Genomic DNA, 23,466 nt, shown 5'->3' on the forward strand with positions numbered 1-23,466 from the left:
CTGCCTGAGATGTATCCATTTCAGAAGTCACTTTTAAAGAAATAGGCAAGAGTTATCATGGATGCACTAGCAAACATCTGGAAATTGCTTGAGGATAATTCAGTAGCTGGAATAATCTCACTCCTCTTGAATTTTCATCTGTGAATCTACTCAGACATGTTTCTCTCCTTTTGTACTCAACTGTAAGTGAAGATATTTCAAAGCTAGAAATATCTCATGTCTTACATGTGTACTGCAGGCTTCTTTGCCATATTTTGAGTGAAAATAATTGCAGCCATGTAAAAGATGTAAAGGAAAAAAAAATTAATGTGCATTTGCATAAGCAATTTGGCTCTCAGGTTATTAGTTCCTAAATGTTGGGGTTTTTTTAATTTTTGTTTTTATTTTTAATAGTTGTATAAAAATACATAACATTGGTTGGAAAAAAAGTGCTATTACGATTCCTTTCCTCTCTGTTCTCTCTTATGTAAGATGATCATCCACTATCTTTCCCATAATATTTTTTCCCAACTTTCATGTGGATTTCTTCCCAAAGTGAGACAATGTGTTTCAGTGCCATCTGTTGACTCCAAGCAACATTGCTCCATTCTTTTAATAGCTGTGGGGAAGAATATTTGCTGATACAAATTAGTACAGGATGTAAAACCAGGGATCAAATTAAGTTACGTGGACTGTATATATAATTCTGGCAAGGTGCAGAAGAAATTAGGTGCAGCAGCAAAACAAAGAAAGCTTTACAACAAGAGATGCTTCTTAGTGTAAATTAAAATGAGTTTTGCATAATTAATGCATTTTCACTGATTATCTGGAGCTCAAGTCCATAGAAAAATGGCGCAGGAAACAGAGCAAGAACAAGTTAGATGCCAAGGCATTTGTCTGCTCCCCGAAATAACTTCTGTATTTATGCCCAAATGATCACTAAATCTGGGCTAAGACGTTTTACTTCTCCCAGATCAAGCTCCCTAGAAGTAATAGTTTCAAATGCCAAGTTCCTTCATAAGAAATGAGCCAATAAACCATGACCAAGCTGATTCTGACTTTCCATAAAATCTCCTGAAATATTAAATCTGAACAGAGCTATGGAATCTCTCTGAAAATATGTAGGAAGGAGAAAGCAATTTCTACTTTTTAAACTACTTTACATTTTTTCAATATTTTTAGAGCTTTTTGCAGTTCTTTTTGTGGCTCTGTATAAAAACACCTAAAATATCATTAAAGCAAAAGGAATCCCACTCCCAGGGTGTCCTTATATGCCTTTATGGCCACCCTAGTTTGCAGTTTTGTAAGGAATAAGCCAAAAGTAATGGGTAAATCAGGTAAATGGATATTGAGAAAAAATTAGTCTTTACATGGAGCAGTTAGAGAGATTTTAATGAAATTTTCAAAGAAATAAATACAGCCAATTAAATTGTCTTTTCCCAGGCTGCATTTTGACAATGCGAGCACACTACACATAATTGTTATTGGTTAAAAGGGACAGAAAATTTCTAACAGGATATTGAAATAGAAAGTTTCTAACAAAAATAAACTCTAGCATTCCCAAGCACTGCCAAAAATAACCCCAAAAGAACACCAAACCAGAAAAAGGAAAGCAGTGCTTTGCTTTTTTGACTAGGAAGAAATATGGAAAAAAAGTGCAGTGGAGTCTAGAAAAAGAATGTCCTGAGAAGTGGGACTGACAATGAGCTTTTGACTGACTGCCCAGAGCTGTGACTCTGTCTTTTCTGTTGCTTGGCAACTCCATGTTATCACAAAGAAACTGATATTAAGTTGGAACAGGCTGGATATGGTAATTTACGTGGGAAGATACTCTTGCAGTGGGAAAACCATTTTATTTCTAGTTTCTGTCAGCATAAGTAGGTTCCACATGATGAACTGGAGTACATCCCCTGCTGGGTGCATTTTACCTAAAAAGGTAAAGAGTGACTCTGCCTTGGAAAGAGACTGTGCAGAAAAAAACAAAACCAAAAAATCCCCCACCTTGTTATTCATTAGACCTGCTCCTAGTGCCTACTCAGACATTTCTTCTAGTGCTAGTGACAAAAGCTTGTTTTCATATTTGTGTGGATTTAGTGCAGATTAGAGAGATGGAACTCATTATCATTTATACCATCACATTCCCTAAGAACTCTTGAGATTTGCTTAAGACCTCCCTGTCTTATATAAACATCAGAAGACAATCCTCACTTTAGCTGAATAGTCTTTTCTTTTGCACTGGTAATAGTTAGGTGCTAAGTTTCAACTGCACTTTATTTCTTCCTTATTGAAAGAAGACACTGCATGTGCAGCAGCTACAGAATAATTTGAAGACTGTGATAGAAACTGTCATTCAAATTTGAATTTGTCTAATATTGTATTGCTCGGAAAGATGTCTATTGAGTTATATGGAGAGAACAGCAAGTAAATAATTTTGTAAACATATATAAAGCAAATAATTTTGTGAAAGCTTAGAGCCATAAGAAACATGTAATCCATAATGATATTTTTATGTATGGGTTTAGGTCTAAGATTTATTAGAAAAAGAGAAAGCACAGAAGATTCAGGATTTAATACAAAGCCCTTTTTTGTTAAACGTCTGATTTACTCATAACTCTATTGAACTACTAGCACAATCTCTTTGCATATCTGTCCTGCATAATTCCTAGTAATTTAATATCATCATGCAGTCCTACAAGTAAGGAAGTACTTCACATGTCTTCAGGACTCCCTGTTCTGGCTTTGGTCAGCAAAACACTTCCTGGCTCCAGGCTTCTCTGTACTGCAGAGTTAACTTGAAATATAACTCAGTTTGTGCTCTTGGCTCAAACCCCAACTATATACAAAAACTTCTGACTTGATTATGTTGATGCTGTTCAGCTGAAGGGATTGGCCTGGACTGTCAAAAGGCACAGGCAGCAGTTTCAGTTAGCATAGCTAATGTAGCTACCCGCTGCTGCCTCAAGGACTTGTCTTCATTGCCAAAAAAGGTGTATTTTTACTGTGGGGCAATTAGCCTGATTTGACTATCCTAAATTAAAATCAAGCTCCTAATTTCTTTTCTTACAGGGAAGACATTGCTTCCCTATTAACTCAGAGTGTCCCTTTTTGCTGAGACTAAGGTAACTGAAGAGGAGTGACCTGTGCAAAGAAAAGAGCCCACAATGTCCTAGGCATCAAATAGACCCAGAGACTGCAAGCAAAGTCCTTCTTTGCACTGAGCCGTGGTGGGGAGTAACTCCTTTTCTCACTTTTCAGTTGCCCAGCACAGAATGTATCAGCTTGCATCCTATCTATCAAACTAACGAGATTGTCTCCTTTTTAATTTACCACATCGCATCCAATAAATCAAAAAATGCTCTGGGCTGTTATCTGACTTGGAGGGGAATAACTGGTACTCACTCCAGCAGCAGGCCTGGTTTAATTAAAACATAGTGGATTTCCCAATAAGGTAGTGACCAATTTTATTTTGAGGGCAACCTAACACAACTTTACAACAGAATGGAACAGATGAACTTTACCTTGAAGCTTCTGATAGTTTTAAACTGAGTTCCCTTGCTAAATCACGGAGATCTGATTTCCTACACCCCCTTACCACTAAGCAGTTAGTGAACAGCTTTACCCGCTGTAGCTGTTGCCTTCCAAGCTAACTGCTGGCAAGTTAGCTTGGACTAACTGTTTCCTAAGCCCTGGCATTAGGGTAACATAGAGCTTGCAGGCAGCCTCCCACAACTCGTGCTCATCACATTCACAAGCACTCGCTTGCTGTAGAGTGTTTTCTATGCCAGGTAGCAGCATCCTCTGGGTTGTGGGCCATGCTAGACTAAGGGTAGCAAAACTGTAGTACCTCTTCTGTGTGGCAAAAAATACCTCTATGCTTTCCATCATCTGGGGTTGGGTTTGTTTTTGATTTTAGAATGAAAGTGTTTTTTAAAGAGTTTGGTTGCTATGACTTTTATAAAGAAAAAATACACAAACTGCTTCCTACAGCGCACATGCAGTATTTCTCACTGATGAGGAAAAATTAATGATTTTTTTTAATTCTTGAATTCTGATCAGCACAGAATAAATAAGGGGACAAATGTGAGACAGGCAAGAAACAGTTAGGAGTAAGTAGCCAGCAACTCCTGGGGGTACACTGGGCAAGGCAGTGGTACATTGACCACAGGAGGGAGCAAAGCTCTGGGGGAGATGCTGTGGGCAGACACCACAGCCTCTCGTTGTGGCCAAGTAGGGCTCTTCAAGAGCATTGCTGGGAGCCACGAGTAATTCCCAGGACTGGGGAGATGCTGAGAGCCACCATTCCATCTTGCACACCATGCCCATTAGCACCTCCAGTTAGTTTCATCTAATCACAGTCTCAGAGAGTATGTTCAAAAGAGGGTGGGAGCCAGAAGAGTTTTAACAAGAAGAGAACCTTTTTTTTTCCCCAGCACTACCCAAGTGTCCCATATAAGAATGGATTAGTCAGTGGGTGCTACTTACCACTTCCAAGATTATTTCATGTCTGTCTCATGTATCTGATGACTGTAGGACTGAATTTACTCAAAAATTGAACCAGATTCAGAAACAGTGTCTCAATATTAACAGTGGCTCATATTAATGTCATGAAGTTAACTTTCTCAAGTAATTTCTATAGTTATGGCTGCTTGTTGATTTGTAAGGATTGCTACAGAAAAGAATAGGGAAGTAAATTAAAATAGGAAATAGGAATAGCTCAACTTCATTTTTTTGGCGGTAGTGTTAGCAACTGAAAAGACAGCTCATCTCCTTTGTTCAGGTAAAATCTTAGCATGCGGAATTACAAGGTGCACATGTGTTTCCCTCAGGATACAGAAGAACCACAGAAGCTGTAGGTGAATAAACTGATGTGTCAAGCCAAGGTGCAAAGGTGATTTTTTTTGTGCCTAGTATGCAAAAGTAATGAATGGGCTATAGAGCCAAAAGGTGTGGGATTGGGGAGGCAGTACATTTGAGTTTGAAGTACTAAAACACCAGTAAATCAGGACAACAAAATATTCAAATCTTCTAAATGTTAAAATAACCCCACCCTACAAACAAAAATATTGGCCGAAACCTTTACCCCCTCCAATAACATTAAGTATGACTCATGGTTTTGTGAATTTTGATGTGTGGTGGCACAAAAACTGTCCTCTCTATTACTGACAGATGGAAGGTTTCTTGGTTTTAAAAACATGAAAACAGCTTGATCTCATGTACCTTGGTTTAAAAATAAAGCTCTTTTTATAGCATGTCTCAATTTCGACAACCACACTGTGCCGAAATATTAGCTTCCAAGTAAAAGCATATTTTAAAAGCCTAAACCAGACTCTTATTTTAGGGGTAGCCTGATCCTCTGAGTTTGTGAAGTCTTCAGCAAGAATAGTGACAGCTGAATATAATAGCTCCTGGTGCTTAACTCCAAAGTTTGTGGGTTCAGTTTAGAATTTAAAAAGGCATTTCCTGATTTGGTAACTTGCTTAAATTTAATTTCAAATGTGTGTAAATTCTTAAGTATATATATATTTTTTTCTTTTGTGATGATAAACAGAGAATAAATCTGCAGGAGTGAAATGCAATTGAATATATCAGTAAAATGATTTCTTCTTAATGTTGCAGAGCACAGATAACTCAAATATATCTATAATTGCTCAGAACAAAAAGTGCTTTGACAATGATATTGTTTGCTCAAAGAATGTTTTCATCACTGTTGGAGACACTGAGATTTATTTTAGCGAGCCTTCTGAGAAGCAGGTTAGTTATTTTCTTTCCTTTTTTGGTTGCCCTTTAAGATAAGCACTGCAAATTTACAGCTCTAAAGGAGCATGTTTTTGGAAAGCATCTCTAGTCTGAGTTAATGTAGTACCAGTGTTTAGGCCTGGATAAAGCAGCAGGTCCCAGGACACACTTTTTTTTTCCCATTGTTTTTTTCAAGTTCTATTTGTCATGCAAAGAATATTGCCCAAAAGTCTCAAGGAGATGAAACATACTGGCATTTATGAGTTTCTTTCCAGTTGGTTTGGAAAGAGAAACCAAAGTACGAAGCAAACTTGAATCACTGAAAATACAAAATATCAAAGTATTAAGCAACACTTCTATTAATATTACTGATTCAGCTAGATGCTAAAATATTCTTCAATATGTACTCTGCTGTTATCTGGTAGCATTACTTTAGTAGATCTTAATTAATATTCATTTGTGTCAGAAGACCCTAGGGGCGCAAGAAAACAAATCTAACTATCAGCTCTGGAAGGCTGGATATTATACTGTGATACACTTTCCAGAACAGGACATTACAATTCTGTGGGATAAGAAGACAATGATGCATGTAAAAGTTGGACCTCGATGGAAGGTGAGCCAAAATATAAACCTGAGATTTTGTGTAGATTCTCTATATTCCTAATGTCATCTTTTATTGAATAACTGTGACAGTCTTTTCTTCAAGACTAGCTTTCCCAGTGATACAGCTTGTTCAGCTGTTAGTATTTCCCAGGTAAGAAGAGATGGAGAAAGCAACTTCTGACGAGAAGGAGTGGTTTCTACACCTACACTCACTCTGTTTGATTCACTGTAGTTTTGGAGATAAGCAGTGATTCAGCTCTAACTCAAAGATAACTTTGGGGGCTGGAAGTGAGGGGTAGTTTTTGAGTTACCCAGTTCGCTGTATGTTTTCATTGGCTAGAGCCAATGTAAAAGAAGCTTCTGTGCCCAGTGACATGGAGGATGGCAAGTTTGTAGCACAGATTGAATTAGACTGACATTGGAACTGCAACCGGGGATGTATTAGAGGCTTCTGAGATGAACAGATGGAGTCACATGTTGGCTTTAACCAAAAAACACAAAATACAGAAAAAGATCTAGAAAAAACCTTACATTTAAACCTAATGGATATATTGTGACAGGATTCAGTCATGATGTGAGGAGGGATTCAAGGCTCCTTTTTTGCCCAGTTGCTCTTCTCTTTTCTATTCCTATATCATCTAACTTTGTGTCTATGCAACTCAGTCATTGGGTGCAGGCAGAGTAACCCTATCAGTGCAATTCAGAATTACATTACTCTTTGTTTCAAACATGAACATGTGTGTGAAGATGGAGCTTATTCAGCAAAAGAAAAAAAAGCGTGCTAGGATAGAATACAATATCAGATTTTTTGAAGTGTAAGTCAAAGCTATAATGACCATCTAATGCAGGTTTAGAGCAAAATTATTATAGGCTTCTGTCCAAATAGCCATAAAATACTTAATTCACCAACAAGTTGATTTGTCAGCCATCAATACACATAGAGAAAAAAAAAAGGTCTTCAGTTTTTGAGTAAGATAGCTGGGAGCTGAGTTCTACAGGTTGCATTTAGGAACACAAATTCTTCCAGTTCTTTCTGTTTCCAATGACTGTTTCTTCCAGAGGCTACAGTTCGGTAAGATGTCTGCAGCAGACCTTAAGAAAAAAAAAACTCATTAGAGTGAGCCACAACACCCTAAAAGTCCAGCTCTACTTTTTATTGTTGTGCAGGAATGTCTATTTTCCTATATATTTATATATGTATGTATGTATACATAGTTTTTCCATCAGCAGCATATGCCCAAGAAAAGAAAGTTGCAGCTGTCTCTTTTATAATTGCTATTACAAAGGTTCTAGCTATTGTGAACTAAAATTAGAGGCAGCAAGTTTTAATGACAACAACTAGTCAGGCTTCACAATCATGATGTAATTCACCTAAACTTTTGACTTTTGGACTGGAATCACTACTGAGCTTTCAGAAAAAAATATTACTAGATTCCAGTCTGTTTTCACAGGCAGGCAGTTAGGAGAAGTTCTGGAAAAAAGGAAGAAAACCACTGATTTCTGTTAAAAGATATTTGCAATATGGAACTACAGGCATAGCAGAGTGTCAGATATTTTCAAAGGATAAGTCAGATTTACATTCACCCTTTTTATGTAAAAATTTATATATTCCATGTGTGTAATTTGTGCCAATTATCGACTGTAAGTTTGAAAAAAGTATGAAAAAAATTCTTTTCTCTTTCAGGGAAAACTGGCAGGCTTGTGTGGAAATTTTGACAAATATACTTCAAATGATCTGACTACATCAAACAACATGGAGGTGAGAAATGCACAGGTGTTTGGAGACAGCTGGGTATTAGGACAGGTAAGTCCCATGTTGAACAAGAATGTAGAGGAAAAAAAAAATCATTTTAATTTGTAAAAGAGCACATTATGTGCACATGATGTAAAGGTATTTTCTAAAATTATGGTCACTGTATAAGAGGATATTTTAATTTTTGTGTCTGTAGATATGAAATGTGTTAATAATATCGTATGTCATAGCAAATAGATGCAGAATTTAAATGACACCAAATGATCTCTTTAGGGAAGGATATGCTTTCCTCTGTGAAAGATAATTATAGCTGTCTGCATTTCAGTGTTCTACAAAGTTGGGTACAATGCTTCTGGTATTTTTGATTCATCCCAATTTGAAAACAATTGTAATTTCTCTGGGTTGGAAGGCATCAGGATACTGAAAGTAAACAGAATCTGAATGCTGGAAAAAAGAGGCCTGGAAGAGCTTCTTTCTAAACACTGACAATAAAATGAAGATTTATTTTAGTGGCACTTTGTAAACAGAGTAAACTGACAAAGCAGAGGTGGTGAAGGAATGGGCAGAAAAGGCTCAGAACAGCAACAGGCACAACCCAGTATGGAAACTTGGTTTCTGAGGAGAAGGTAGGAGGATGCTGTAGGGAGTGAATGGTTTATAACACCATTTGGTGTTATAAATGGTTTATAACACACATTTATGGTCCAACTCTGGTTTATAACATAGGAGAATAGGTATTTCATTAATTTGTGCTGAGAAGATGTAAACTTTTATAACCTTATGGACCTCCTGAAAAATCATTATTTGTAACGCAGTCCTTTTGCATGACTGTCAGGACCAGTTTTTAATCTGTTCTCTCCTTGACACAGCAGGAAATCGACCAAATATCTCTCACTTCATGGAAGAATGCTTTGGAATAAAGATTTTGAGGATTTTCTGCCTCAATATCTCCCTTTGGATATATTTTATTCTACATAAAATGTTTAAATTTCGTAAGCAGGCAAGGCAAATATGTAGAGTTATATTGCTCATCTAGAAGGTCCTACATAAACAAATGTGTGAATACTTGATATTAAGTTCATTAATTTTTCTTTTTCAATGTATTGATTTGGTGGCTCCCTTAAAAAGATGTATAGTGTTAGCATAGCACATTAACTTGTAGGATGTTAAGACTTGCACCTTACTTTTTGGTGGAGATACATATCTGTAAAATCTCATGTAATCTCCTGATCTCTATGTCTGACAGAGTGCTCAAGATCTAAGTTCAGCTTTGGTCTTGCTGGTTGGCTGTGCTCACACAGACTTGGCACTTCATCTGCCCCTGCAGTAGGCCTTCAGGATTTTTTCAGAAAGGGTCTTTGGCCTATGGTAAAGATGTGTCCTGGTCACCATTTCTGAAAAATCAAAATATTTTAAAGGGATATTTGATAGCTGGAGGCCTAGAATCCAGCTCTGCTACTGGGAAATGTGCTTGTATCAGCACTGTGAATGGCTCCTTCTTCCCAGGAGTGGCAGCACATATCTTCACAGCAGCGTCTGAGCACCCGCACAGGAGGGCAGCATATGTGGGTGACTGCCCTGCAGCTGAGGCTGCTGTGGGACACCCCAACAATGCCTGTGCATTCATTGTCACACCCTCCTGGTGCATTACACCCACCTTGCCTGCTGCACCAACACAGCATGGTTTCAGATGAACTCGTGTTCTCCAACCTGAGTGTCCCTTTCCTATATTTTTCTGTTCTTTTTTTTTCTTTGTGAAGAGATCCTAGAAGTGATCCAGTTGTATCTCATCCATTTTTTGAGTTATCATGATGATCTTTGACTCTATATTTTAATGAGTTGTTCCCTTCCTACCACTGCTTCTTTATTTGAACTTACAGAGCTAAAGCCATCTGTAGTATGACTCCATTTAAAGTCAGTGAAAACCACCCAGGATGGATTTGGACCGCGTATTTGTTTGTGATGTTACAGTTGGTTGCTCTGGTAATGATTATAATGTGTCACAAAGAAAACATTTTGTCTTTATGCACTGAGCAGACAGCAAGAACATTTTAGTGCTTAAGAAAAAAAACAAAAAGTTTTTTTTTAGAGCAAATGTTTTCAATTATAAAAATAAATCAAGGAAAGAAGACGAAGAAGATAGAATTGAAATTTTTTATTTTCTGATTATGAAAGTATTGAATTATATGCTACTATGATGTACCTGAGTCTGTGATAAACACACCTACCTATAAAATATTTGTGGGTTTTGTGCTTGTTTTTAAGTGTAAGAGCCCAAATGAAACACTGAGACCATGTGAAGTACATCAGAGCAAGTTCCCTTATGCAAAAAAGGAATGCTCAATTTTATACAGTGATCTTTTTGCACCTTGTCGCAATGTGGTAAGTTTATTAAATATCCAAGATTGCTCTTATGAAAATAATCAAATTCCAGTAATGAATTTCTTCTTGCCAATACCCTCAGTCTGAATGAGAGGATACAGAGTAAAGCCCTGCAAGTATCTCTGTGTGGGTGGGCTATATTTGTGCGGAGCTCCTTGCTCCTTTCAAGACTGGAATCTAAACATAAAAGTGGTAACAGAGTTGAGTTAGTCTACTGAATAATCAAGGTTCTAGCCTCTTTAGTTTTTATTTATACCTTTTATCTATATAGGAAGCTAAGTTATACAAATTGTAAATTTGTATAAATTGAGGGATTCTAAAGTAAGTATATGTGTAATGCACCTACAGCTTACTTCAAATGGTTTTATTTTGTTGTTTCCTGTTTTATATAAAGAAATATGACAAAGCAAGATTTCTGCTTTCGAGCTTTTTAATTGTTTGGCGGCTTATCATCTGGTTTTATCAAAACTCTGAGGTTTGGTATCCTTGTTTTCCCAATATCTGGCTAAGTACGAGTTAAAAGTTACAAGAATGTCCTTCAGTTCAGTCTAGACGAGATGGGCACGACACTATTTTGTGTGGTAATCTTTTATTCCATTTTAATCCACCCATTATCAATGCAAGACGTGCTTTATACATTTTTCTCTATTTCTAATTTTACCCTCCCAAAGGTATTTAGGTGCTTCTTTACACCTGAACAAGCAAGAACCACTATGACATTTCATCTCAGTCTTTAATTTCTTCATGATTATTAATACTAAGTGAGATCATTAGCTGTCTCAGCTGAACCTCCTGACTTTCAGGACTGAAGCTGAATATCAACATGGTTAGGAATTTGCCTGTGAAGGAGGTTGCAGCAGCTTAACCCAAGGGATTTATTAATGTTGACTTAAGTTACTATGTAAAGAATTTTTTGAGCATGTGCCTGAGAACATAGTGATGAGCATATTTTCAAAGTGGCAAATAATAAATAAAAATTGAATTTTTGAGAGTCTTTAAGAAACTGTATTATTATAACAACTTGGAAAGATCTTTTCCCTTGAATGTTCATTTTCTATATCTTATCCATGTTGTGATTAGAATTTGCAAATATTATGCCAGAAATTTTGCATAATTATCTAAAAAAAATCTATGCCAGGTGCAAAATGTGTAGTCAAGTATTTCTGCACGTGTGCATCTGTCTTGTATGGGAGAGTCTGTAAAACAAACATCTTTCATGTGTTTTTAGAACCCATTAATCAGCATGTGAAAGTACAGCTCCTGCAAATGTAATGTAGAGTGACCTCCCATCAAGGGCATGTGCAGCTGACTGCTGGGTGGGGAACAGGGTGCCAAGAAAAAAGCCTGAGCAGAGACTGACACTGAGGGCAGGGAAAGAACAGAAAACAAAGATGGGGGTTTCCGACGTGCTTATTGTTGCTCCTGCTGTGTGGGTGGGAGATCTGCAGTGCATGCAGGCAACCTCCTGTCTGAGGGACCGGCGGCCTTGCAGCTCAACTAAGGCAGCAACACCAGTTTGCAGGGAGACAAAATCTTGCATCTCTGCCCAGCAGCAACTGATGGATTGCAGTTGCCCAAATGAGCACTGAATTCAGCAGGATCTGAGGAGCCTGACCATGGAGAAAAAAGGGTCTTCCTCCTAAATCCTGAAACAGCAGGATCTTTGGCCTAAGGCTCCCAGTTTGTTACAAGAGCAGTAATTTGCTGACCCATGGAGAGATGCTGTTCTGCAGGCATGAGAGACAGATTGAGATATTTGGAGCCAGTTTGCCGTTAGGTGATTTCTACAAAGCTACTACTGTCACTTTCAGTGGAGCTAGTTCTCATGTGTGTCCCCCACATCCCCAGTGGTATCCCTGCTTTCAAAACAAGAAAAATAATGAAAGCACAATAACATCTCTCTGCCCTTGATCCAGTCCCTGCCAGCTTCTAGCTACTGCCAGCTGAGAAGCTGTCTTCATGTTAGATAAGTAGTGCTTTGTTACTGTGGTGGTATTTCTGTAATCTGACGTGTGCCATTTGAGTCTTTAGAGCTGAGCTAGACCAGACACTAAACTGAAGAGAAGCATTGCTTTAAACAGTCCATGTGTTGAGTAAGAACACTGTTTTGGAAATGTTGCTAAACATTACAAAAAAGATGATTTAAACTCAAGAAATAGTGTATCGTGTAAAATCATGAAATATTGTGATAGGATTTTAGAGAACGTGGATTTCTGATCTAATGTGGGCAAATTATATTAAAATCTTGATAAGGGCAGAAATATTATTTTTTTTCTGCACAATGTCACCAGTGGTCCCAAGCTTTCTTCCCCTGGGAAATCTCCCCTCTATAAATTATTACTTTAATAACTTGGTAATCAGAGTCACAGCTCTGATTTTGTTGTTGTATATGCAAAACTGACAGGATGACTACAGATGGCAGTGTTTGCCTTATAAAAGCAGAACTGCCAGTTTCAATAGTTCTTTAAAATGGATGAGCAGCAAGTGTGTAGACAAGCATGTTTGTTAGTAATCACTGTTTCAATTTTTCTTTTGACCTTTAATTTAGGTATAAGCTGATCATTTGAAGTGTGCAATTTGTGTAGGAATATGCCCAAACTTTGGAAAATACCTTATTGTTGTGTTTAGTGCTTTCAGTCAGTCCAGAAGTAAAACTCATGCTGCAACTGGAATATGTACAGCTCATGAAATTAAGTCAGCTGTTTTTGTTTCTTCCCCTCCCAGATTGATGTGACTTCTTTTATCAAAAATTGTCACACAGACACATGCAACTGCAATCTTGGTGGGGACTGTGAGTGTCTGTGTACCAGTATTGCAGCTTATGCCCACAAGTGCTGCCAGCAAGGAGCAGCGATTCACTGGCGATCTCCTCTGCTCTGTGGTATGTACCTGGGCTGGCCATGCTCCAGAGCTCATCTCACAGGCATCTCTGACTTTTTCCTGCCCAGTTATACAAATATGACAGAGTAGATGGATAATAAACATAGTTCACATCTCTCAAGCTCTCTCTGTGTTAGCTGTGTCATCCTTACACACCCAAATTCACTGTCTTGCTGAAAAGGGCCGGCTGTGCTTAGGGTGTGTTGGTGCAGAGACTGTGGGAAAGGCTGGATGTCCATTTTCCTGTGTAGGGCTCCAAAGAGACCCAGTCTGTTCTTTTCTTTGACAGCAAGAAGGGTTCTTAGCTGTAAAATAATTCCTGCTTCAGGTCTGCTGTCACTGGATGAAAGTCTAAGAAAATAAAATCACTGACTGAAATACTTTATGGGACATGAAACTTCCTCTCCTGAAAGTGAGCTTTACATTTTTGGGATGCAGAAATACACGGATTCTCTTGTTACTACTAATAATAATTGTAACAGTAATAATAATAACAATAACAATAATATGCTTTTTTTCTTTTAGCTTATGACTGTGAATATTACAACCAAGGTACGTACTATTTGATATTCTTGTTTAAAAACTCAATTAATTTACGGGCTTTTTCTTTGACTTGGTGTATGCAGTTTTAACATTACTTTTAATGAGTGAATTTTGTGGCCCAGCTGTGTTGAATGATCCTAGCAATCCCTAATGCCTCCATTAATAAGTTCATAATGTTCAGTAGGGAGGTGGATTGATCCATCATCCTACAATATATGGTAGCAGTCAGGAAGAGCTCTAGGAGGACATTTCCTTGTGTTTGTACTGTACATTTCAGAGCTGGGACCTACAATATTTGGACATTGATGGGCTATGGGATTTTGTGCACATGTCTCACAATACTGTACTGTAAAAAGAACAGTGCCTTAGGATGAGAGTGATATTAATTTCACAGAATTAATTCCTGTGTCATTCCCTCTAATATTTGAATACTGTGCACATACTTTATAGGCAGCAATAGGTATTGAAAAGGGAAAGTTGACTAATTGCAATGAATGAATGAACCTGAATTTTAACGTGTCTGTTTGATGACTAGGATGACTTGCATCTCATAATGAGGATCATTATACAGATTATATTTTTCTCCTCCAGTCTAGCCTACTACAGTAGTAGCATGAACATCTTGCTAGGTATAGCTGACTTCCCAATTACTTTTTAATAGGGAATTTTATCTTACTCAGAAAGGTTTGAGGACATGGCTTTAATGGTGAACATCATGGCAGTGCTCTTAAATGTCTTTTCTGGCCTTAATTATTCTATGACTCTATGAAAAAAGTAGAAGGGAGTACTGGTTTTGGCTAATTTTCTTCATATAGTTAACATGAATTTAATAATATATTTTGTATTTGTGATGACAGTGGTGTTGTAGCTACTGCTTACATAGATTAAGGTTTTCCCACTTCTCACCAGTAGGCAAGCTAGGGCTGCACAGGAGGTTAGAGGAGGCAGAGTTAGGAGAACTGACCCCAGCTGACAAGAGAGATGTTGCAGAACACTTGATGTTGAGTTCAGCAATAGAAATTGGAGGGGAAGTTTTCTGGGACTGCTTATGCTTATGGTTATGCTTATGAACCATTGCTTATGGTTCATCTAGATGTTGGTCAGCTGGTGAAGAATTTTGGCTTTTTCATCACTTTGCTTTGTATTCTTTGTTTTCTTTTTGCAATTGTTTTATTTGGTTTCCTTTTCTTTTTCATTGTTTCTCTGTAAACAAAGCTCAAACCAAACCATGATTCAAATGTCTTTATCTTCAGCCATTATTTTTTTTCAGTTCTTCCCCTCTGACTCTTTCGTGACGTGTGGTGAGTGACCAGGTGTGTGGTGCTTAGCTGCCTGTCAGGGTTAAAGTCAAGGACAGACTTATGCATGTTTCCACTACAAAGTGGAACCAAGTGGAAAATAAGACTTCAGTTTTGTATATTATGTGATGAAAATTTTTCTTCCCATAGGTCTTGGTGAAGGACCCTATATTTTGGCAAGTTTTGGAGTGAATGACACAATTATAGGGGCTAATGTATCCAGCAGAAGCATATTTCCCTTGCCTAGAACTGGAGCACATGGAAATGTAATTTTCAGTTTCATGATAACTCCAGGTCTTTTCAAAGATAAAGATTTATGTAAGTGTTCTCAGCAGTTTTGCTAATGGTGAGATATGTATGTCAAACTATATGAATGATTTTTGCTACATCTTCTAAATGTCCTAAAGTAGTCTAGATATTTTTAGTTTTTGGAATAAGTGGCCAATTTCAAAATGAAGGAGGGATTTAAATTTTATTTTTTTTAGTATTAGAAAACCTCACTTCCAGCTTTAAAGTTGAATTTTCAAAAATTATTTTAGAATTACTGCAAAATACAAGTGAATAGAGTAACTTTGTGAAAAAATCCAATTAGTTTGTATAACTGGAAACTGGTGAATTTTTCACAAGTGTATAGCAAATATCAACACTGAAGGTCAATGCAGGATATTTTTGCCTCCAGTAAAATTGGTTCTACCTTGTGTTTCCACCTTATTTGTTACTTTTCCTGACCTAGAAAATGTGCAACTCAGAATGATCTATCCATTTCTGCATTGTTAACAAGCAGCATCTCTGTGCAACATAGAAGGTAGTTTCTTAGGTGAACAGCTAATCCTAAGCTCTATGTTTTACTTATCAGACACTTACCCAAACTATACAACAAAAATAAACCTGTTTAAATATTTTTCCTTCTATACATATTTTTCTTTCTTCACATATGTGAAGATTGTGCCAATTAAATCAATAAAGATTTTGTCATTGCTTTCTCAAATAATTTAATGTGTTGAAAAAATCACAAACACTCAAAAATCAACATAAAGAAGGGCTCTCTCCACAGAAAAATTTCAAATTAAGTTTACAAACATTTGAATGCTTATTGCTGTGGTAAAATTAGGTTTTTAGATGTGATTTTAAAATGAAAAATACATAAAACAGAAGATTTAATTCATTCTTGTCAAATCCCTATGTAAAGTGGAAGTAAATAATTCATTATATCTGTGCAGTACACAGATGAATTTCATATGGAAATGAGGGATGAGATAATATTCCTCTAGATTAAAGAACTTCAAGACCGTATGCAAGTTGAAAATCGAGTATGAAGTCAGTCTTCTTATAACGCCTGAAATTTTCAGGGAATTTTTTCAGAGAAATTTTCAGAGAATTTTTTTGATTTGTGGCTCGGGTAGAGCAAATAGAGGTCAGGTCTCTTATTTGGCCACAGATTTCTGGATATGACTGCATATAAAAAAATACCTGACCTCGATGTTCTGACAATGTGATATTATTTACTAATGAAATTTTGGTCCTGCTAAACTGTCAGACTTTTGTCCAAACTTGAGAAAAACTCCCAAGATATGCAAGTTCCACTCTGAGACTGCCTAGAAATCAGTTTTGAAGGTTAGTAGCAGTTGGCTGAATGCAATTTTGGTCTAACTGATAAGTTCCCTGGTGTTTCTGGATTATATGATCCTTTGGAGTCTCTTTTAGACCCTGCATTGTGTTTCTAACTCTCTTTTGTGCAACATAAAGCTTTTTTTTTTTTTTTTGTGAAAAGACAGTTTTAAAAAGGAGCCACTTAGCAGCCAATATATAGGATTTAATCTCAATTACATGTTGTTTTCTGTGAAAATCTTACCATTTTTATTATTTTTTTTCTTCTGTGGAAGCTCTGTCTCTTGTTTCCCTTGAATCTGCTGAAAGACCCAACTACTTTCTGTATGTACATGACAATGAAACCATCGGGTTGGAGCAGTGGCAGGCAAATGCCTCCTTTCAGAGACGAGCCACCTTCTTCCACCACCAGGGCCTCTGGAGTCCAGGGCTCAGTGCCTTCGAGCTGCACAGTAAAAAAGGCTTTTTCATCATTCTCACCTCATCCAGCATTAAAGTGGAAAAGTATGATGGTTCGGAGGAATTCAAACATTTCAGTAGTTTTAGTATTGAAGGTAAATTTTGCAAAATCTGCAGGGATAAACATTCTTTTTCTGCTTGCCTTCAGAGCATTTTCTTTCTTGTATTTCTATTTGTTACTATCAGCAAAAGCAACAAATATTTTATCCTATTTTTAATTTTTCTCTGTCTTCCATTCCATCTCAAAATGCTATTATTTTCTAACTTTTGCAGATAGAATGGTCACTTTATCATTGAACTGTGTATTCATTGGCTTGCTCTTTCAAAATGAAAGTGGCATATTACAAAACAATGTATGTTAATATCTCATTAGTAATCTATAGATGTCTATTATTTTAAATTAATTTGGTAATTGTGTTGCATCCACAACCAACAGTATCTTCAATATGTTTAACTGATCTTTTAGGTTTTGAAACAGAGTATATTGTCAAAATTAATAGCTGTTTTTATTGTCAAAGCTTGAAGTTTCTTTTGGCTTGAACAAATTTAAAATACTCTAAATGAAACAAAATCTCACCTATTGGAAAGTTCCGAAAATTTTGTCTATTTGGTTTTAATTTTTTCATTTATCTGAAGATCCTAGTGAATGCTATAGAAAAGGGTTAAATTTAAATTGTTTATTGACTACTGAATCACTAAAAAACACCTTTCTTTCCTTCTCAGAACTCAGTGCTTCTGTGCCTTACAGAAGGATGTGTGAATGGCGATATGAATCTTGTGCTAATCCTTGTTTTAAGACATGTAGTGATCCTGAAGGAACAGCATGTAAATTTCTTCCTCTGTAAGTAAAATTAACCTCATATTACTACTGGATTGTTTTTCGTAAAAAGCATACCATATGCTTTCTGAAAATCACTGCTGCTGCAATATCCATCTAGTTTTACTATCCAAATTGCAATATGATTCTTATGAGAAACTCTCACAAGTCATATGAAATCATTTGTACCAAGCCTCTCATTTCCCACAGTATGTATTTCCATTTAGATGCACTTTCCAACACAAGAATAAGAGGGTTTGTATTTAGCCCAGAGGATTAGGTTCTGGTAGTGGTTAAGTAGAAAGCTGTTAAATTAAATGAAGGCTATTTCCTTCTATGGATTTATAGCTGCATCCTAAACCAACGCACCATGATGTTAAAATGACTAGATCTTTCTGGTGTTTATATGACAGAGATCAAAAATTGTAGGAATAGTAAGGGAGGAATACGCCCTCTCCTGTAAAAAGAGGGAACTTTTATTCAGATTTCGTGTCTCAGTGATTCTCCCCTGGTCTCTATGAAACCACAGCAAACTAACAGGAAAAATGCCTAAAAGCTCAAGGCACAATGTGGTGGAAAAGAAAGGATATTTTAGATTCCAGACTCCCTAGGTATATGCAATTTATAATTAGTAATACTACAAACATGATTAATTTTCTCTGTTGGTATTCTTAGCTTTTTCCATATGGGAACATTGGTTGTTAATGTAATGATTTTCCCATTGAAAAGTCCCCCAGAATAAAAAAGACATAGGAATATGGTGATTTGTCTGCATTCTCCTATGTTGAAAGGACACAAGAGAAAGGCTTTATGGAGTATGGAGTCAATCTAAATATTTTAATATCTCAAATGAACATATTTGGATAAAATAAAAGTCTTGTAGACAAGTTCATCATTCTGTGAAATACATTTCTGTTTAAGGATCTAAACTTACACCTGGTTGGGGAAGAAAAATGGTCCACACATCGTATTAATCAGCCTATGCAAATAATTGTTAACAGTTTGGACATAGAATTATGCTGCCAAATAACTTTGCGAACTTGAAATGCCTCAACATTCTATGTTCATAATTTCATAGGAAAGTCCTCAGAACTCTGATAAGACATTCTAATGGTTTGTTTAGACAAAGTAAAATAATTTAAAATTAACTTATAATTCTACTGTGGCTCTAGAATTGACTATACAATATTTTGAAGGGTTGAAGGATGCATGCCATACTGTCCCAAAAACATGATCCTTGATGAGATCACACTTAGATGTGTTTATCCAGAAGACTGTGAGTATACTTTATAATGTTGATCTACTGTTATGAATTACTCCAAGATCCTAGGAAAGAATTAATCAAATGTAATTTTTTTAAAATTAAAAGCTTTCTCAGAACATATTTCTGTTGAAGATTGTTCCTCTTGGACATAGACTTCATCCCCAGTCATCCAAACTACAGCTTCTGCATTCAAAAAGTTATATTTTACATTGAATTCTCATATTTCTCAAATAGTGGGTTATATATAACCTTTTGTGATTATGTTATACTCAGAACAACTATATTTGACTATATAATGCTAGTACATTACACATATATAAGGGAGAGATTCCAAATGAAAGACATACAGCTGTAGCAAAAGTTCAGTCTTTTCAGAGGATGACACACCACTAACAAATTCAGCTCACCTATTTCATAATTTCTGGTGTGTAAAGGTATAATATTATTTCCTTATTCCATGGGATAGAGTATTATTTTAATATTAAAATTTAGTTTTAATACTGTATCTGATTGTACAAATTTTGAATTAAATATGTTATCCTTGATATTTGCTGGTACAAAGTTGTCTCGTATAGTACCTTCTAAGGATGTAACGTACTTATTTCAAATATTTTACTATTTTGGATTTACTGATTTTCCCTGGAATTGGCTTGTTTATTCAAAATTGCTCTGCAAAATAAAGATTTTCACCAATATAAAAAATTAACTACTTCATTTGCAGAGAAAATCAGAAAACATTTAGAAAACATCTGCTGAGTTCCTCAGTCATCAGATGACCTGGAACCATTGGCAAGATCTGATTTGTTAATATTTAAATGGGACTTGAGTAGAGATGGATTTGCTATTTTTCTTTACTAATAATCCATAAAGGACATTTAAACACACATTTCTCCTTTTAGGCATACCTGTGACACCTACAGAATCAGACTTTGGACTGAAGCCTTCACTGATAACCTCTCACATGGGTCCTACCACAGAGAGATTTCCTCAGACACTCCCTGTATTTGTTACTTCAAGGAATAAATCAACTCTCATCGGTGTGACAGACAAAATAACCATAAATGCAAATGCAGCTTCAAGGGGAATGAATATGTCAGCACAGTCCATTACAGACTTTTATTCATTGGAAGCTTCTAATGCAGCCACCTATTCAACATTTTCATTACCAAGTACAGTGGAGCCTTCTGATGTACTTCACAGCACAGCCCGCCCTACTGTCCTTTCCAAACCCATCCCTTCAACAGATTTTCCAATTCTTTTCCAAGGCTCAGCAGTCACATCATGTACTGACTGCTCTAATGCATCTATAACTTTACCCATTACAATAACAACTCAAACAACCCTGCTCAGTGCAAGTCTTGTTCCAGCACATTCTGCATTATTAACACCCACTTCCCTAGTGGTAGTTCCATTTTCACTCGAAACATCAACCACTCAGCTAGGAACAGTTCGACTTTCCTCAGCACTAACAACTCTAGCCTCCAAGATATCTTTGGTCACTTCTGAGCTGCCTGCAGGGATTGGGAAGAGTAGGAGTCCTTCAGTAAGTCATTCTAAGGGAGCAGAAACACACTCTGAAGTGTCTTTGTCTGCCTTGGGGGCTGACAGAGAAACTTTCACAAGACCTGTATTTCTTCTAGATCCACGACTGACACTAAGAACGTCTACTTCTCCTATATCTACTCTACCTGTTAGAACTAGGTCTGGCATTAATCAAACTGCAGTGTACCCAACACCCAGTTCTGCACTGACTTCAGCTGCTCCTCAAATTCCTACGACTACTAGATTTTCTAGCTCTGAGACAAGTGTTCCTCAATTAATCACAGTTTCATATTTCAAAACAGCAAAACCTTTGTCTAAAACTTCTCTGATATCATTAAATGTTAGCTCTTCAACCAGTTTTCCTCCAAAGTCTCTTTCATCTTCAGTGCAAACTTCAACAACTGTTCCAGAGCAGACATCTCCATTAAAAAAGGGCAGTATTTCTGCTGCTCTGCCAATAATGACTGTATCTTCACCTCAAGTTGTTTCTCAAATCCCTAAAAACACTTCAAGTGCTGCAACATGCACAGTATCTACACCAGTCCATTCTATGTATACCTCCCTGAAGCCCAAAGCTATGCCAGGTGCCACTCTTGCCTCCGAAAGTTTTTATACAGTACCTTCTAGTGCCTCCACTCCTCTAATCAATTCAACAATCTTTGATAGGTCTGTAGTGAGTAAAACCTCAACAGAAAATAAGCAAATAATGCACACTGATCTCTTTTCATTATCATTTATTTCTAAAAAGTCAAAGAAATCTGTTACATCTTCAGCCTTCCCTCTCAAGACATTGGTATTACCTCTAAATTCTACACCCACTTCAGAACTTACAGAGTACCCAAAAAGTTCAGATACAGAATTGAAAACTGACCCTGTGGCTCAAAGTTCAGGTACTTCCATTTCCAAAAATCCTTCTTTTACAAGGCCATTATCTTTACTTACAACCTTGTTATCAACATCAGAGCCATCTTATGTGACATCTCAGACTACAAGTTCTTCATTGATTCCCACAGTTAGTAGCACATCCCCACTAACACAAAATATAAGTGCTACCCAAGCATCAGTTCCGTCTCTAGATACACAAGGAACTTCAAAAATTCCAATTATAGATCTTGCAACTTCTGTGGATTTTTCTAAATTCACTTTAAAAATAAGTCTCTCTACCAACTTTTCAGCAGCACTAAAAACATCCATTGTAATGCCCTCTTTACTAACACCTAACACCTCTGAAATCAGTTTAGAAAGCCAGCCCTCTATGCCTTCACCTCCTCCTAAGACCACTCATATCTCTAATGTTTCTCTAGGAAAGCAGAGTTCTTCGGTAAGTTCTTCAGGAGAAGAAGGAACAATATCAGCCATACCAGCTGGAATCATCGCTCAATCCACTACACCAATGATCAGGAACACAACAGTGAATGCTACATCCTCAAAAGCACCTCATATTTATGCAAAAATGCTACCTAGCTCTTCAGCCAGTTTATTAGTTACTTCAGGGACCACCACCCTGGCCTCAAGGATTACTACTAAAACTGCTGATTCTTTTGTTGTCAATTTGGATTTTTACATGGCTTCAGCTTCAGTTCCTACCACCATAGAAACACACAAATCTTTATTTACAACTGCAGTAACTCAAGCTTCACAGAGCACTAGAGAAACTCCAAAGATTAATATAATGAAAACAACTGGTACTACAAATCCACTATCACAGATGAAGAGTACCTCATACATAGCATCAGAAATTAAATATACAACTTCATTTGAAAACACTGTGGATATTTCAGAAGATGGTCAGATGTCACATGAGCAAAAAAATGCGACCAAGACAAATGCTACAACCACAACTGACAAATCCTCCCCACCTTATTTGCCAGTAACCACACTTCAGAGTCTGCTTTTTTCAAGAAATACAACCTCAGTCAAAAATATCTCTATTTCTGGAGTCCTGGATGTAGTGACATCAGATAGGTCCAAAATCCCAACACAGAAGCCCATTACGCCTTATTTTAGTGTAACAGAGGCCACAGAGTTGCAAACCAGAGCTATACTAGATTTGTCTCTTTCTAGTGGTGGAATGGCTCTGCCTTCCTCATCAGAGACGACGGCTGTAGATGACAAGGCTTACTTTGGCACGATGATGCACACACTGATATCTACATCCTCTGAGTGTGTGGTATGATCACTCTTACTTTCCCCTGTATGTTAACATATATATTTCTTTTCAGTCCATTCTGTTATTCTACATATGTAATACCCAAGATTTAAATCAGTTCATATTTTCTATTTAATTTACTTGTATAAAAATTCTCAGTTATTCTTAGAGGATAGTTTTGTTGCTGCTCTTACACTGCCTTGGTACATCCTGTAAGTTGGATATATTGCTCTGAAAAAAATTCTTTGAAGATATATGAGTTTTCTAGATAGCTAAATATATTTCTGAGGTGCTGAAAAAGCCACAATCCTTGGAATTTTGATGTTTCTGAGTAATCTTACCCCGTTTTCCCTTCTTCCACTTGTTTCTTTGTCATAGAGTTTAAAATTATGGGAATGCATGATTTTATGTTTCTTAAAATGCTTCAGATTTTAACTAATTATAACATGTACT

The 23,466-nt window shown here is 36.8% G+C and overlaps 1 protein-coding gene across 1 annotated transcript in view; it reads left to right on the top strand.

The window, feature by feature from the left end:
* The window catches only part of OTOGL (otogelin like), a 91,602-nt gene that overhangs the window by 40,380 nt on the left and 27,756 nt on the right, over window positions 1–23,466 (top strand). The window contains exons 26-36 of the mRNA XM_059472559.1: window positions 5,596–5,730; window positions 6,182–6,328; window positions 8,003–8,122; window positions 10,337–10,453; window positions 13,178–13,334; window positions 13,859–13,885; window positions 15,325–15,492; window positions 17,058–17,336; window positions 17,965–18,082; window positions 19,255–19,334; window positions 20,222–23,034. Coding sequence (XP_059328542.1) covers window positions 5,596–5,730; window positions 6,182–6,328; window positions 8,003–8,122; window positions 10,337–10,453; window positions 13,178–13,334; window positions 13,859–13,885; window positions 15,325–15,492; window positions 17,058–17,336; window positions 17,965–18,082; window positions 19,255–19,334; window positions 20,222–23,034 — 4,161 coding nt within the window. The remainder of the gene's footprint in view (window positions 1–5,595; window positions 5,731–6,181; window positions 6,329–8,002; window positions 8,123–10,336; window positions 10,454–13,177; window positions 13,335–13,858; window positions 13,886–15,324; window positions 15,493–17,057; window positions 17,337–17,964; window positions 18,083–19,254; window positions 19,335–20,221; window positions 23,035–23,466) is intronic.

This window comes from Ammospiza nelsoni, chromosome 5 (genome assembly GCF_027579445.1).
Source record: "Ammospiza nelsoni isolate bAmmNel1 chromosome 5, bAmmNel1.pri, whole genome shotgun sequence".
NCBI classification, from domain to species: Eukaryota; Metazoa; Chordata; class Aves; order Passeriformes; family Passerellidae; genus Ammospiza; species Ammospiza nelsoni.